The sequence below is a fragment of the Neodiprion fabricii genome, chromosome 4 (assembly GCF_021155785.1).
Source record: "Neodiprion fabricii isolate iyNeoFabr1 chromosome 4, iyNeoFabr1.1, whole genome shotgun sequence".
NCBI classification, from domain to species: domain Eukaryota; kingdom Metazoa; phylum Arthropoda; class Insecta; order Hymenoptera; family Diprionidae; genus Neodiprion; species Neodiprion fabricii.
In genome coordinates this window covers 40,280,407-40,296,723 of record NC_060242.1, presented here as the reverse complement: position 1 = coordinate 40,296,723, position 16,317 = coordinate 40,280,407, and the positions used below count along the sequence as shown (strand labels likewise).

General features: G+C 41.9%; 1 protein-coding gene across 13 annotated transcripts in view; it reads left to right on the top strand.

The window, feature by feature from the left end:
* Positions 1-15,987, top strand: part of LOC124181203 (pleckstrin homology domain-containing family G member 5) — a 185,482-nt gene extending 169,495 nt beyond the window's left edge. For 11 of the 13 annotated variants that reach the window (XR_006870403.1, XR_006870406.1, XR_006870404.1 and 8 more), the window contains 13 exons: positions 3,370-3,446; positions 7,314-7,602; positions 8,544-8,689; positions 8,771-9,082; positions 10,173-10,322; positions 10,399-10,659; positions 11,252-11,506; positions 12,159-12,382; positions 12,811-12,990; positions 13,060-13,265; positions 13,741-13,970; positions 14,367-14,686; positions 14,787-15,987. Coding sequence is in view for 1 of the 13 variants with exons in the window: in XM_046567530.1 (XP_046423486.1) it covers positions 3,370-3,446; positions 7,314-7,602; positions 8,544-8,689; positions 8,771-9,082; positions 10,173-10,322; positions 10,399-10,659; positions 11,252-11,506; positions 12,159-12,382; positions 12,811-12,990; positions 13,060-13,265; positions 13,741-13,970; positions 14,367-14,372 (2,336 nt within the window). In the remaining 12 variants the exon portion in view is untranslated. Of the gene's footprint in view, positions 1-3,369; positions 3,447-7,313; positions 7,603-8,543; positions 8,690-8,770; positions 9,083-10,172; positions 10,323-10,398; positions 10,660-11,251; positions 11,507-12,158; positions 12,383-12,810; positions 12,991-13,059; positions 13,266-13,740; positions 13,971-14,366 lie in introns of all 13 variants that reach the window. The other 2 variants (XR_006870405.1, XM_046567530.1) reach the window with 2 other exon arrangements.
* The last annotated feature ends 330 nt before the right edge of the window (positions 15,988-16,317 follow it).

Sequence of the window (16,317 nt, the reverse complement as noted above, 5' to 3'; positions counted from 1 at the left end):
CTTTCCAGATGTTATTGCCGTCATTTTTACTCCACGACTCCCTAGAGAAATTATTCTGAATTTCCGTATTATTGTAACCATCGAAATTCAAATCATTTCTCATTGTCGTCTGAGAGGAGGAAATTACCGACAACTCAATGAAGCCTCTCGATCACTTTGCACGATAATTCATCAAGTGCTTGCGGAGATTTCATTCAACCTCCAAATTCAGGCTCACGATCTATCATCAGTTAGATCTTGTCATTTCAAAGGTACGGTCCCTTTTATTGTTGATCGACTCATAAATGCCAGGAAACGCTTTGAACACTGGTTCAAATGAAATTATACTAGATCGTGATGGATTGATCGGTCTCTTTAGTACGTGGATCTAGTCCATCCTTTACCGTGATTGAATTCTCGGATGTCAGAGTTTTGTTGCTTAATTTCAGTATTAACTTCGTTGAGAATGGCACAAACAGTTCTGAAGTACCTTATACACAAGAAAATGAAGCCACAGTTTTATGACACTTGGAAGGGTTGCGTGTCTCGCGGTAATATTTTAACAATATTGAAACAGTCTTCTGGAGCATAATCAGGTGGTGGTCGGAATTTGTCAAACGTCGCTTCTCACAGGTTGAGGTTGAACGTTAATTCCACAGGCTTTTCAAGTTTGATGTCTCTATAAATATTCTGGATTAATGGTTTTGAGGTCGCCGTACGGCGGCGAGAGATTTTTTTCTTATCCTGCAAAAATGCTTAATCAGCACCGACAAAAGGAACGATTGTAAAATAATTGTTGAACATTCTCGTCTGTCCATGCTTACGCGAATAAAGTAACCCCGAGGATATTTTTCACCACCGTGACATTTTAAACGAATTCCTCGTTTCGGGGTAATTGGACATTACCGTTTTTCCTCTGCAGTTCCTACAGCCAGTCACGATTCGTTCTAATTCCCGTGTAATTATTTCGCGTAAACAGAATTTTTCCTAAACTGCACTTTCATCTCGTCTAATAAACTCGTGTAATTCAATACTGTCGTCCAATTTCGAATTTTTAAATCAAATTAGCACAGCGGGCAAATTGCCTGGAAAAAATGACAGGAATTCGTTTCGAAGAGAGATTTTATACGTCGCTTATAATTCTTAGAACGGAAAGACGTCGATTAATCATGCTAAAACACACCCGATATGTTCGAGATTATTCAATTAACTCGCATCTTCGCTGTAAAATAAAATTTCGCGGTGGTAAAGCGAAAAATTGATTGCAATGGCCTGCGTCATGTCATCCGTCAGACAGCCCGGGATAACCTTTAGCCGTTTCGGCGTAAGATGAGAATTAATATTCTTCAGCCGCGGGAGTTTCGCTAATCTCGTGATGAATCGCGTAACACAATACCGCAAAAATTAATAATCAACTTTAACGTCTGATTAACTTGCTCAGCGTCGCTCAGCTCTCTATTGTCTCGCGTTTCGCGTATTAGGTATACCTTATTACAAACTAGTCCCGAGAATCGAGCTGCTCGAGCTGCGCAAGCAAGTATTAACTTACAGCTTTCGAATTTCCCCCGAAAGCGTGACTCATACGCTGGAAACACTCGAAATCTCGTCGACAACGCGCTTATTATTATATTAGTACAATGTTTACTGTGTGCTTGAGAAGATAAAAGCTCTCCCCGGTTGTTATACTTGTTAAAACCTTGTCACGCACCGTCTGATTACGCTTTCAAACCGTTTCAGTTACATACATTCCTGACAAATACGCTCGGCTTTGAACTTGCGTACGCACGAGTAAAACGATCACATACCCTTATGCTTTATCTACATCAGCTGTGTAATTGATAAGCCCTAGAAGTTGACAAGCCTTTATAAACTCTCTGCATATTACGAACTTATTAATATGCTGAGAGTCTTTTGTGAAACTTTTTGCCTTCAAATTTTAAATACGTGAGGGTATCTGCTGTATCTTTGGTTTTCTATCTTCTGGCGTTGAGGGAGTTCTGTGTGTTTCAAAAAAAATTCCTGATGGTAGTTATACTAAGCCGGTGCTGTATACAGATTCCCATACCGGCATTTATCGACACTTAGCCAAGAAACAAACCTTTTTCGGAATTTTTCGACGGTGAGGAATATTCCCACTCTGGTTAGCTTGAATTGTAGAAAAAGGTTCGTGTCTTGGCGAAAATGTCGGTAAATATCAGTATGGATATCCTTATCCGAAACCGGCCTTGCATGCCTACACCCGATATATTACATGTTCGCAATGATAATTGATAGCTGGAATATTTCGTTGACATTGAATGTCAAGCATGGCAGTTTGGGTAGCTTGAAAAATACAGGCTTGACGTTGAAAAATGATACTCACTCGTCGCCAGTTCCAAGTTCGGAATATACAGATACTGGGAAAACGGATCGAGCCCGTCAAATCCAACTGACGCTGGCGCATATTTCGTTCAACAAATTATAGCCACTTGCCTACCTGCAGCCTATAATCACGAGGCTTAATTGTCGGTCACCCGGGGAGCGAAATACCGTGCTACGTTCTTATCACGAAATAAGTATAATAATATGGGAAAACGAAGAATGCAGAAGCATATGATGATAAATCGACGGACTCGTGGTAATGGCCCGACCTATTGGTCTCTTTCCGTTCGGAGGATAACGAATCGTTTCCGGTCCAACCTACGGTGTGTTTTATTTCCGCATATGCGGTTCCGGCTTTTATAATTACTCCTGCGGAATCGCGGTAATATAACCTTATAATGCGACAGAGGCTCGACCCTCGTTAAGGCAATTATGGTTATTGCCGCGGTTTCCGCGTGGGCGCAGCCCGTGTGGTTATAGAAAATTTTGCTGACTTTTTAATTTCGGTTCGTTACCGACCGAGCTGCCGCTGCTGTCTAGCTAATGAATAATGAACGTGGTGAGAAAAACGCTGAATTCATCGCGATTCGACTCGTCTGCTTGCACATAAATTCAGTAGGTCTCAATGTCCAAAATCCAGGAATGGATTATGACAACCCCTAGCTGTATTTCAATTGGCATGTTTTTCGAACTGGACAAGCCTCACGGACTGTCCGAGGGACGAGATAAAATCACAAAATGCACGACAAAATGGCGTCAATCGATAGGAAAATTGCGGACTATTCGCGTGTTCCGCTATCACTGAACGAGGGTATAACCTACTACACCTTTTATACGTATACGGAATGAAAAATGGAGGCTTATTTTTAGTTCGCTTCGCATTGGAATCTACATCGCCGATGTTAGTAACCCTATCCTTCATTCCTGCGGACGGAGAGTGACACAGAGAAAGAAGGAGCGAGGGGGAAATCGATCATCCATCCACACAGAAAAAGCGGTTATTACCGTCTGGGACTTTATTTGTTTCAGCCAGAGACGATAGAACAAGCACGAGACCGGCGACTCAAAAGAGCAATCAGAACGTGTCATTACGCAAGGCGAGTGGGGTGAGTACACACATTGTTACTATACGTACTATACGCAGACCGACTCACAACGCCGTTTAATAACCGTCACGGTAATTCTCACCCTCCGCGATGTGATATCGAGGGTCAGACATCGTCAAGACACCCCGTTCAAACACGAGTGCACTCAAAGTCGTGATGAAGAGTGTTTCGAAGAAGGCCAAGTCGATAACCTGCAAGCGTGCTCTTACAATTTTTTCCATTCCATACCGAGACCCCGTTTCCAGTTATCTGTAATTCGCCTCTTGAACACTGAACCAAAGTTCCGGAGCGGCTGCCTTATGTCCCAAATATCCATCAGCCGACGATTCGAATTTCTCAAGCATAAAGAATGCATTTTCCATAGATAGATACAGCGACCTTTATTCGAGACAACCTATTGCAAAAACATTATCACCTGAATCGAGCTGGGTGATGAAGTAATCAAAGGTCGACAGAACTTTTTAGTTTTCCCCTACGTTTGTTGGTAACACAATTTTTTCCGCAGCGCGCTCTCGAGATAGGAAAGCAAAAAAAGTTTCCATTGCTTGTTGTTATTGTAATCAATGCTACCACTCTTACTAGTCAATTTCCTTATTAACATTTCTTTTTTTTTGTTGTTGCGGTAACAGAATGTCATAACTTCTGAAATGAGAAAGTGAAAGGGGAAACTTGTGTCATCCCGCCGGATAGATAAGTCCGTACCTCGCATTCTTCATTGAAAAAGAATTGGAAAGAACGGGAGATAACAACCCTGTTCTATGATCAATAATCTGAAACCAAACAGACGAACTTGCGTGTATCGAGTATGTTTGAAACATATTTCTGTTTGCACAAATTCGCGTTGTTATCTATGCTCATACGGTGAGAATACGACGGTTGATTCGGGCCAGAATACGTTCGAATACACGTGGACCGATTTTCGCGCTTTACGATTAGACTTGTTTGACTTCGTGACTTTTACTTTTTTCCTTTTTTTCGGGGGGAGAGGGGGGTCTTGTGCGATCTATGCGCTACTGTATCAAACCGTGTTTGAAGTACGAAAAGTAAACATTCCTGTCATACTGAATAACCGATGTAGGATCAACAAATATTCGTTCATGCACTTACGTCTTTCGTTAAATCAACTGATATTTGCACTATCGTTTACTAAATATTCAGCTCGCTTATCGTACTCAGCCTACGATATACTTAGGCCAGGCCTTAAGTTACCTGTAAGGGAACCTGAGGAAATAATTTGATCTAGCCGTTACTATAGGGTATTCCGTTATCGTGTCTAGTCTTTCGTCTCTCATTCTCGTCCGTATGAGCTCCTGTAATTTTTTCATTTATCGAACTTCCTTTTCAGGAACTCGATTAATTGGCTGTTCAAAACACTCAACATCATTCCTGCATTACAGTTGAAATTTTCTTCAGTCAAATGGTATCAGCCTGAAATTCGTACCCAAGACGACTTTTGGCAGGTGGCTTTTATTCGCTAGTCACGATTTTGCCAGAGAGAATCGGTGTGAATAGCTGAGCGCGACCCAAAGTCGCCTCCGCATGGTCAGCCTTTTAATCACGTTTCGCTTTCTGCGGGGTGGCTTGTGTGCTCAGATTTCGATCTGCGATCTAGCCAGCGTCACGACGTCCTAGGAATCCCTTCTGATGCTTACGCAGCGATTCCTTCTCTCCCATCCCAATGACGCACTCTAACTGATACGTTCCGTCACCCCCTAAAACGTGAGCTTTTGCACGCAAGATGCGAGGGCCGCCTGTAAGGGTGGTTGGGTAATACATTAGTTCCAGTGCCGTTGAATTTTCGACGAGCTACCGACCTCGTGGATCAATCGTCAATAACGCCATGGATCGATTTTTCTAAATCATTACCGAACGGGTTCGGCAGTTTCCTGTTGGCATGTTCCCTGTATCGAATCCAGCTCACGAACTCGTTACCGCGGTGCCATTCAATAACATCCCTATTACTTGACGTTCGATACTTGGAAGGAAAAATCATTATCAAGTTAGACCACAACTAGTAGACGTCAGGCTGTTCACGAGCTTATTTGAATAGACAATTTTCTCGCTTCGAAGTTTATAAGTCTGATGGGATTGAAAGTTATTCTGCATAACGAAAGGCTGCCATGTGTGGAGAGTATGTGAGGTATAATTTTTGTGGAAGCTGGAACGGTGAGACAAGCTTGCCTCTTTAAAACCCAAACTCACTTCAAAGTTGAATTACGTAACAGGTTTACCGGCTTCCTACGTTGGCGATGCTTATTCTCGAAAACGGCGGTGGAGTTTTAAACGAGTAATAAAAAGTAGCTGAAACTCTAGTGTTCGTATATAGCTGTTCTCTTTGCGAACGGGAACGGTGAAAATAAAATATGTAATATCTCACGTGCGCACGGAGTATACGGCATACAAAGCCCCTCAAATCCCTCCTTTATAAATATTTCGCTTCCCTTCGAGGGGAGTGAGGAAAGCGCTATTCCAGAACAGAATTATACGCTATTCTCAAGCGTTATCGCGTCTACAATCTCGTTTCTTATGGGACATAAACCGATGATGGAGAAAATCCTCAGTTTATATTATATAACTCGCTGTTGATAGGAGAAAGATAATACACACGAGCAAATTCAATCTGTTGCGTCATCGGATTATTTTCATATATTTCCGTACATGGACAGGCTTGTATACCATCAGCATTTATCAAACTTGTGCATGTTACGACACCATATTAAATACAATAAACACTCACCGAAGGACTCCGTTTATGGACGAGGTAGCATAAAGATCCCTTAAAATAATGGGAGCCAAAAATTTCGAAGAAAAGTGAACCTCTGTTACAAACATGTGTTCTCCGCAATAACAAGACTTTTCACAATCAATCCCTTACCAAGAAGGTTAGACACGCAAGTTCGAAGCAGGCACCCCCAAACCAACCAGAAGAAATTAGAAATTAATAGAATTTTCGTGCCGTCCTACTCATGCACGTTTTTGGCCAATCATAGTCAAAATATCTTCACCCATTCGACAACCATTAGCAACATTGCTACAACATCTAAAGTGGTCACATGTTTTAGAACCTTTTAACCAGGGATAGAACAAATTGAACTGTGAAACGGAAGAGATCAACGATTGCACTGGTCTTTAAATAAATGAAATATCAATTTTACACACCGAGTGTCATAATATTCAAAATCCAACCTATTTCCAAGGTGTGGAAAGTTAGTGAAAGTAGGAGAGAAAATATTTCGATCAGGGCACAAATCAACGATTGAACTGTATTCGCACACCCGCAACACAATTGGAACTCTTTCAATCTTATGTGCATATTGAAAGCATTTGAAAAATGTTTAAAAGATAGCTGCTCGAATACTGAGAGTATAGACGAGGCGTACATTTTAACTGTCTGAATGCCAGAGTTAGCCAAGAAGAGCAATTTCAATATTGCGATATGTGCAGCTCCAGTTTCTCTGGCATGAAACTGATGGCAGTATTACCGAAGAAATGCTGCATGAGACATTGAAAAGTTGCCAGATCTAGGCAGCGTTATTGTCAGATAAGTAATAATAGTCTAGTGCATCTTTTCGTACATCCTATTTCACAGTACGGAACAATATGAGATTTTTCATTGGAAAAATGCATAGGTACCTTAGATACTAATATCCATACCAATACTTACATAGAAGACACCAACCAACGAACAATCATAGAAAACTCGGAATTCATGAATCTCAGAAATGGTCGATCTGCAGACAAGTTGTAAGTGAAAAGGGAAAAGTATTTCCAAAGAAGCGAGTTTCTCATCCTGAAACACAATTATTCAAGCCCACTGTCTACTGCTCATTCACAACATTTTTTCTCCATTTTCATAATCCAATCCAGCAGAGCTGCCGGGGCCGCAGCAGCCGATTCTTCAGCGTGTCTACGGAGGACTCGAGCGTTGACTCGGAGAATCCAGCCGTCGTCGGTTCCACACCCAGCGGAAAATCGTCCTCGGGGGCGGCGAGTCTCAAGGCCAGCAAGCAGCGGTGGAGTGGCTTCTTCACGAACACGAAGGGCACCAAGATGGAGTCGCTCGTTGAACAACTCAACGAGTACACCAAGCACGGGGTGCCACGACTCACCGACATTCAGCTACCCTACGTCGGCGAACGCGACGCTGACGAAGAGGGTGAGGATCACTTCATTTCCCCTATGCTGTCACTTTAACGTTTCTACTTGTTACGTGAGGTTTTTCTCAAGGAAAAGCATGTCAGCTGCATTCTCATAATGCTGATGGTGTCTTGCTGGGTGACAAACGTTTGGTGAAATCTGACTCAAGTGGTCAAAAAATGTTACAATAGCTTGACTTTGTTCTGAGACAGTGTAATTGCGTGAAAACGACCAATTCAACTACCGAGATAAAGAATCAAAGGCTTTATACCACAGTTCCATGATCGCGATGTGATGGAATTGTATTTGATCTTCCATTACTGGTTGTACCCGTTAAGATCCTGTATGCATATATTGAAGATTCTGGTAATCGGAAGTTGAATATTGTTCACGTTTGGTAAGTGCTGAATTCAAACGGATTCAACGAACTTCAATATAATTGGTTTCAATAGAAGTCGATGAGAACCTTGTGAAGTTGAGCCGATCGTTCAACTTCGGTTTTCAATGGCTCGAGTTCTAAATGGACCAAGAACCATCCGTTCTGATGTACAGTTAATCCTTCTCAATTTCTAAAATATTAAGGAACTGCAATTCAATGACGCTTTCTAGATTTTTGTCAATTGAAAGAGGACGAAACACAGTCAAAATTCTATTTCAATATAAAATAAACGGCAAGTAATGCTGATTCATCATACTTGTCATATTTAATCCAGTACAACTTTCACCAGTACGAGTGATTGATATTATAAAAAATCCGACCGAAATATTTACGACGATTGACACGGTATAAAAATACTCAGACATTATAGATCAGCGAACATCAATTTGGACTAATTGACAATAGCGTGACGTGCAGTGTATTGAACAGGAGACATCGCGCGACCCTAAATTAGGAACGAACCCAAAGTTGAAGCCGACCTTTCTCCAAATGTAAATTGAGGTAAATTGACATTCGTGTAGGTCTTTACGCCCTGGAGGAGGATTGGCGCGACATAGTGGAGGCCTCGGACCGACTGTCAGAAAAGCAACAGCAGCAGCAAACCGCACTTTGGGAGTTGGCGCAGACAGAGGTCGCCTACATCAGGACGCTGAAGGTGGTGACCGACGTAAGATCTCGTTTGATACTTGACATCGGCCCTCCTCAAAGTCGAGGAACTTGACTGCTGACCGCGCTGCTTTGTTTCCAGCTCTTCATGGCCTGCCTATGCAGCCTACAGGCCTGCGGTATCCTGATGGAAGTCGACAGGACGAAGCTCTTTGGTAACATTCCAGATATCTATGCCGCGAACCGATTTTTCTGGTGCGAACATCTTCTGGCCATGGTCAACGCGGCTAGAGTCACAAGGCTGCCTCTCGACCCCGGCGACCTTCTTCACGGCTTTGAGACCTTTGAACAGACCTTTGCACCCTACTCGAGATACTGCGCCGAGCAGAGCAGGTGCCAACAGTACTGCAGGGACCGTTTGAACGACAACGAATTATTTACGGCATATCTCGTGGTAAGCAGGATTTAAAAACCTGAAGTTGATTTGTGTAGACGGAGATGAAATAAGTAATTTCAATTCACCTCACGCGATTTCCGTAAGGTAAAAGATGCCGTGAATTTGACTAACAAGGAAGTTATCCCAGGTCGATCTCTCCGATTAAATTTCTTTTGCAATAATGTTGTAGTAGACGAAAAACTAAGCGACAGTTATTTTTTTTTTTTCTTCTGTACCACTAAACACTTTAAGAGAGTGAAACGGTTTCTTCTTTTCAATGACAAAATTACATTTTTCATTTCTCGTTATGAGAAAACTTTTCCAGTTGGATGGGTTGAAAAATATTATATTCTTGTGGGTGAAAGTGACAAATCTTTCCTCAACATGCCTTACTTTGGAGGGTGGGTTCAATTCCTTAAAGTGTTTAATGGCAGATAAAAAAAAAAAAAATACGTGTCCTTGTAACATGATTACGTTAAATGAAATTATCTAGATAACGTATAGTACGGGTGATGGGTGCGTAAGTTAGAATTTGGGGTGCCTTCTCCACCCTTCCAATCTGTTCATCCCGTTTCATCCCCTTCCCCCGCGCACTACGTCAATAGAATTGTACCTACGAGCGAATCGGGGACCGTGGGGCAATTGTACGGGAAAATCCTTGGTATCCAGGATAACGTGGTAATAACACCGGCTGCGGTGTACAACTGGGTTGAAATTTACAAGCGGGGGACTCAAGTCTGCAAGGCATTTTAACCGCGAAGTACAAAAGTTCGGTGAACGTGAGGGCTTGCGGTGGAACGGGCTGGCTTAGGTAATACCGCAAGTACAGGACTCCCTCGCCATCTCCTTATAGTCGAGGGTAGGAGTATTAAACGTCGGTGCGTCGAACGAGAGTCTCAGACTATTCGGAATCAGCTTGCTAGTAACAGCTGTCTGATCAGTACCTCGTTGAGCGATCCATGTCACATTGCTAAAAGAAATCTCATTGCAATTCATTCGTTTAATCTTCAAGTTTTATCGTACAATATTGTAAACGTTATAAATTTCGAAGGGTATTAAGTCATTCGAGCTCTGACCATCACCTTATCTTTTCATGGTTCTCCTGCAGTGGTGCGAAACGCAAAAAGACTGCAATCGATTGAGGCTGCTGGACATTCTAGTGAAGCCGATGCAAAGGCTGACCAAATATTCTCTATTGCTGAAGGCCGTCCACAAGAATACAGAGCACGAGGAACAGCGGTCTGAACTTACGATGATGGTAAGCCATGACGTCCCTGATTCGGGAACGACGATGCTCGATCATTGACTGAAGTACGAGTTTCTATCTGTCGCAGATTAAATCCGTAGACAAATTCGTTGCTTCGGTAAACGCTGCTCTCAGACGAAGCGAGGAGACCGCTCGTCTGGCTAGCGCCGCTGCTCGTCTTGAAACTTACGAAGTCGTTGAGTCTCGAGACGAGGAGCTTGACAGATTAGTCAAAGCTCACAGCAACCTCGACATCATGACTACGCCGATGCCTGGGTGCCCGAAGGATGCACCGAGGACCCTTCTCAGGGAAGGGGAATTCAAATTACGGGACGGTGCCACGAGCAAGGTATGATTTATGAACACTGTTATTGCTTCCTGTGTATCCTGTCTCGGGTTACACTCTGGATAGCACACTTGTCGAAATTTCAAGAAATGAAATATTTGACTTCTGAGTTGGCAGAAAATCCACATACACTGACTGTCGATTAGCCAAAAGTTGTAGTTCAGCCAACCGTTCGTCTACGAATGTCCGCACAAACGCCAAGACCAAGCCAACGTCAAAAAACAATAATCGGATGCCACATGAAATTCGGTTTAATAATTTTAAAAATTTCAAAGCTTCGCTTTGACTATTTCTTGATGACTACAAGTCAATTTATAGTCAACTCGTACATTATTGACTGTCAATTGACAAGCTAGCGGACATTCGTGAACGTATGGTTGACATGTAGTCAGTTATTGGCTACAAATGCGTCTTCCTCGTCAGTCTTCGATCGGTTGACTTCATTGCCTGCCTCCGATAAGTTAAATGTGAATACACCGTGTGCTATTTGGGACTAGTAGGAAATGTTACCAGAAAGTCCTTTGATTCACTAATTGTAAACGTGCGATGGATTTTTCTTTCATTTCGTCTTATGTTACGGTTCCGATTGTTTCAGATGGAGGTGCGAGTCCTTTTGCTTACTGACATGCTGCTTGTATGCAAACCCTCAACGAAAAAGACCTCGTCAAGCAGCGGGTCTGGAGGAGGCGCGGCTGGTGGTCTCAGGATAGTCCGCCAGCCCTACGTCGTAGACCGCATCCGCGTAAACGAGCTCAAGGAACCATCCAGTCTGGGTCTGGTTTACCTTAACGACTACGGCGCAGCATGTGCCGCACTTATACTCAGCGCTGGGGAGCCGAAATTGGCCAAGGTAAGCTGATGTCCCACCTCTTATAACGCTTTCATGCATACGTTTTTCCTTACATGCGATTCACTTGAAATTTTGCATGCGTAGGCTTCTGGGGTCTCTGATTACGAATCTAAACTCAAAATTCTAAAATTCAAAATCGCAGATCCAATATGGCGGACAAACAAAGACCGTAAATAGAAAAATTTCAAAAAACTTCTATAGACATTCGGATTTTAATGGTAGATTAGCAGAAAATCTTTTTTTCGTGGAAAAATACGAATTTCAACCATTTGTTTACATGTCCTATTTTTTTACTAAATAAATAAACTTGATTTAGTATTTTTTTTTTTTTTCACTAAGAAATATATCAGGAAACATGTGTAACCAAAAAACGCGGCAGTTGTTACCAGAAAAGTAGTTTAGTAAATAAAAAGGTGGGACGCTGAGCGTTTTGCTGACTCATTTATTTATACACTCAGTAGTCGATATATTCATTAATTTACAATTTTTCTATTATACATTTACTTCTTCAGCTGTTTCCGTTACCTCTTATCCTGAAATTTATTTAGGAACTCGTTGAGTGAACGAAACATTCGGTAGTCATTTTTATAACACCTCAACCAAGCCATTTCTTCACCTATTTATTTAACGTTGCTCGTTTAATTGTTTACAGTCCTGGGTCGAATCTCTTCGCAAGGCGCAACAGCAGTTTGCGCGAATGAAATTGCCCCCCGTGGTTGGTGCGGCAACAGTGCCGATCCTCCCTGTCAGCAGGCAAGCCAGCACCTACCTCGGAGACGGGGACTTTGACGTGGAAGATGCTGAAGGTGTGTTGGGTCGGACGCCTCGCGGAAGCAGCCGAGCCTCACGGGTCAGCAGTCTGGCCCACAGCCACAGGTACGACTAGCACGGAGATTGAATTACTTATTGAATATGAAATCGAATGTTGCGAGTAGCCCAACTATGTATATAGAATCTAACGAGTATCCGGAGTATTCGAAGATAAATCTATTCCACCTGGAGGGAATTATTCTCCTTGAAAGCACAGTGAAGCACCATTTCCTATTCGGTTTTTATTTTTTTATTTTTTTTTTTTTTTTTACTAGCCTTGTGTTTTTTTCTCACGGATTTACCTAGTTTTGCATATCCACTCCCAGCACTCCTCGCCTCGTCTCGTAAGCTCGCGTCCGGGACGTACAGCGTTATGCCATGCAGATGTAGTGTTGGGATAGCACTGCTGTTATACCCTGCAACATCTTCCTACTCGACAAATTTACATTCGCATTTACACTTCGACTGTATTTTGACTCGTGGTTTTTGCACAGCGGAAGCATGGAGATGGAGGGCGTTTCTCCCGGTAGCAACAGCTTCGTCGCCAGCTACAATCCCAGCAGGAATGTCAGCGTCGAGACGAACGAACCTCCCCGTGCCTCCAGTGTGTCCTCGGAAGAGGGTGGCAGTGAACTTGCAGCTGCCGGGCACAATCTCAGGCCTCTGCAAGTCAGGTAAATTAAATTACGTCAATTTTTCTCCACCCGCATGCGGACTTCGCTTCAATTCTTGTCCCGTTCCAGGCGCTCGCTCCTCTGCAAATCTCCGACGCCAAACACCCTCAGCGTCCAAGTACCGGCGTACTCGGGTCTAGGTCAGTCTTTGCCGAATCTGACCCTTGCAACGTCACCACAAACGTCAACCGTCTCGCCAACACCGCCTAACTCTCTCCTGATCGTTCCTCAGATCACCAAGAGCAAGGATACTCTCCTGTCTCCTGGACACAGAGGTTGGTCTAAATTTGTATCATTCGATCTACCGTTTTAAGTTGAAAATTTGGTAACCAGTAAGCGTCCAGTGATCATAACGTCGAAGATCAAGATTAACACCTTGTCCATTCTCAGTTCAAATAAACTTATTATAATTGGCTTGAGGAATACTAATAGATGGACCAGAAATTCATCAGATGTCAATGCACCAAACTTCTTGTTTCTTTCTGTATACTCATTATTTCGAGTTGTTATAGCTCCTTCATCCGTTCTCCAAGTCAAGGGTGATGAAATTCTGTACTGATAAATATAGATTATACTATTGCGTGATGTATATTGCCGCGGACCAGCGATCATTTCCGTGCCATCAATTACGAGTAACATAATATCCCAATATCCGTCCCCAATTTTTCGTCCCTTCACCTCGTTCCTCGTAAACGAGGTATTTAATCAACGTCGGATTACCAATAATCGCCCCCGACCTTATCGTCGCAGGAATATCGTACCCGCCTCCTTCACCACCGCGGGGCGCCCTGCGTAGGGCGTTCGCGGTACCGCAATCCCGGAACCCACCCTTGATCAAGACTCGGCATGTGAACGCCTCGGTCGTCGCCCAACCGGTGCAAACAACCGTGAGTCTTGACGCCGATGCCGCCGAGGAGAGACGGCGGAGACTCGAACCATCTCAGAGAATTACATCAGCCACCAGCATCACCGAGGAAAAGGTGAGAATCCTAGTTTTATCGAAATTTCCCGAATATCTATGAGGAAATATAATCCAGTTTCCTGCAAAGAGAAGTCAAAAGACAGCAAAGCTTACATCGATCGATCCTACGCACATAAATGTCATCACGTAAACTCAATGCTGCATGTAAAAATCAAAATGGCTGCCGTTTACTCACTTGCGATTTTATTTTGACTATAAAATGGTATTTAGTTCTTGTATGCTATTACCAACTATTCCAAGGTTCACATATTCATGGCAAGAATTTAGTTTTATCATCATTTTAATTCCAATTCGAATTTGTAGCTTGTGAATTGATTCGTATAACTTATGCTGCATTGATCATAAACATAATAATTTGATGTAAACATCCCCTGCGTCGTTGTGCCTCTTTCAGAAATGACCGGCGTAAGGTGAATGATTAATTGTGAACATTGATCACCGCGAAGTGATCCTTGGAGGGGCAAACCGTTGTCGTCCGGGTTTACGACGCCCGGGCTTAGCGGCGGACGGATACCTGTGGATCCCGGCTCGTCGATGTTTCTGCACTGAAGTTGAAGATCGAAAGATTGAAATGTTTTTCACGCATCCGCTAGTGTGCGAGTGCTGCACACATTCGCACACGGCGAAGGCGTTTCGACTTAATAATCAACTGTTCAAATTTTCTCACTGTATTACCAAGCCTAAGAATTAACGCATCAAGCAATTCCGAAATCGGTAAGAATTAGCATAAACTTAATCCCGATGCATGCAGGTGATCAAACGCTGGAACCTTGCATTTCGCATCTATTAACATACCGATGTAATTCTTTTGCAGATTGGGGCCATTCGAAAACAACGTGAAATTTATAATAATAAATTATAGAAATTATATAATAAAATAATATACAACATATTATATATATTATATAACATAATTATAAATTTAGTGTAATAATATATCACTTAAATCTTCTAATTAGCATATTGTACTATAGAAGAAACGTAGTTTTATAACGTTGCATCGGTTGAAAAAAAAACCAAACTTGACTCATGCAATTAAGCTGTATCTTAAGCAAAATCAAAAAGGCCTACGTAGTGTTATTAAAACTCTAAATAAATAGTCATTAGTATATAGATACTATATATTGCCTATAGCGGAAGTGTGATCACTAGAGAAAGAGAGACAGATATTTACAACTGTTAGCTATTTATTATTCAGCGGGCAATCGCCGCACGACACCCTCAATCATTCCATGCAACGTCTTAACACACGCTATCCAGTGAGTTTCGTGAGAAATTTTTCTCTCCCTGTATCGAATAAAGTAATGGAGAACAAATGTTTCGCATTACTTAAACTCATCCCGATCATCCGAGTCATTTTCAATCTTTTCCAGAAGTATTTTCATCGGTATTAACCGTCATAAGCAAAATGATATTTACTCGAAATAGTAATCTGCGATCTACTTAGTTTATATTTAGAACGAGAATTGGTCGCAACGAAATACCCGTTATTCGCATGTGAGGACGATCTAAAATTGAACCGGCTTAAATAACTCTGTCCAAATAATATTATTATACTTTAAGTACAAATCCGACGGTATATATAATTGAAGATTAAATATGTACTGTCCACTTATATGGGGAAAAAAGACGACGTGGTGTAGTTGTAATGATTTATAAATTATTATTATAAATACCCAAATAACGTAGTTAACTTATTATTTCTATAAATTATAAGTATAATCGTTTAAGGATACGTATCATAACTAGAGACAACATTCCAAAATAGGGAGGGGACCTCGTTTCCAATGGTTAACAATGGTATTGTAAATAATCTATTCTATCTCATTTACAACCATTAATTGTACTGCGACATTCGCACTTGGTTTATAGTCATCTTAATGCAGTACGTATTGTCTATCATTACACATACATATAATATATCAGCTATTATTAAGGCTGCCACGGAGGAGCCGATTGTAAAAGCCAGCTGCGTTTCTGTGTAACGAGACAAGAATATATCAAATAATTTATTACATTTCGTTTTCTTGACCCTATCACATGTTTTCCTGGCACAAACATTTTTCAGGAAATCGTGTTGAGACAACGTGCAAATCGCTGAGGAGAAAATTACTCCAATCTATCAGCAAATAGAAAATAAAAATATTTGCTTATTCAATTTATATGGTAATTCTATTTATTATCGTTCACAGGTATCACCTGCGATGTCTGATAAATGCGGTTTGACTTGCGATTAACAAGTTAACAACCTTAACAGCAAAGCCTTGCAAGGAAATACTTCACTAAACAGTAGGGCTTTTTTCCATTACTTATTGAAGGTTTTTTTAAATAGTACCTATCAATAT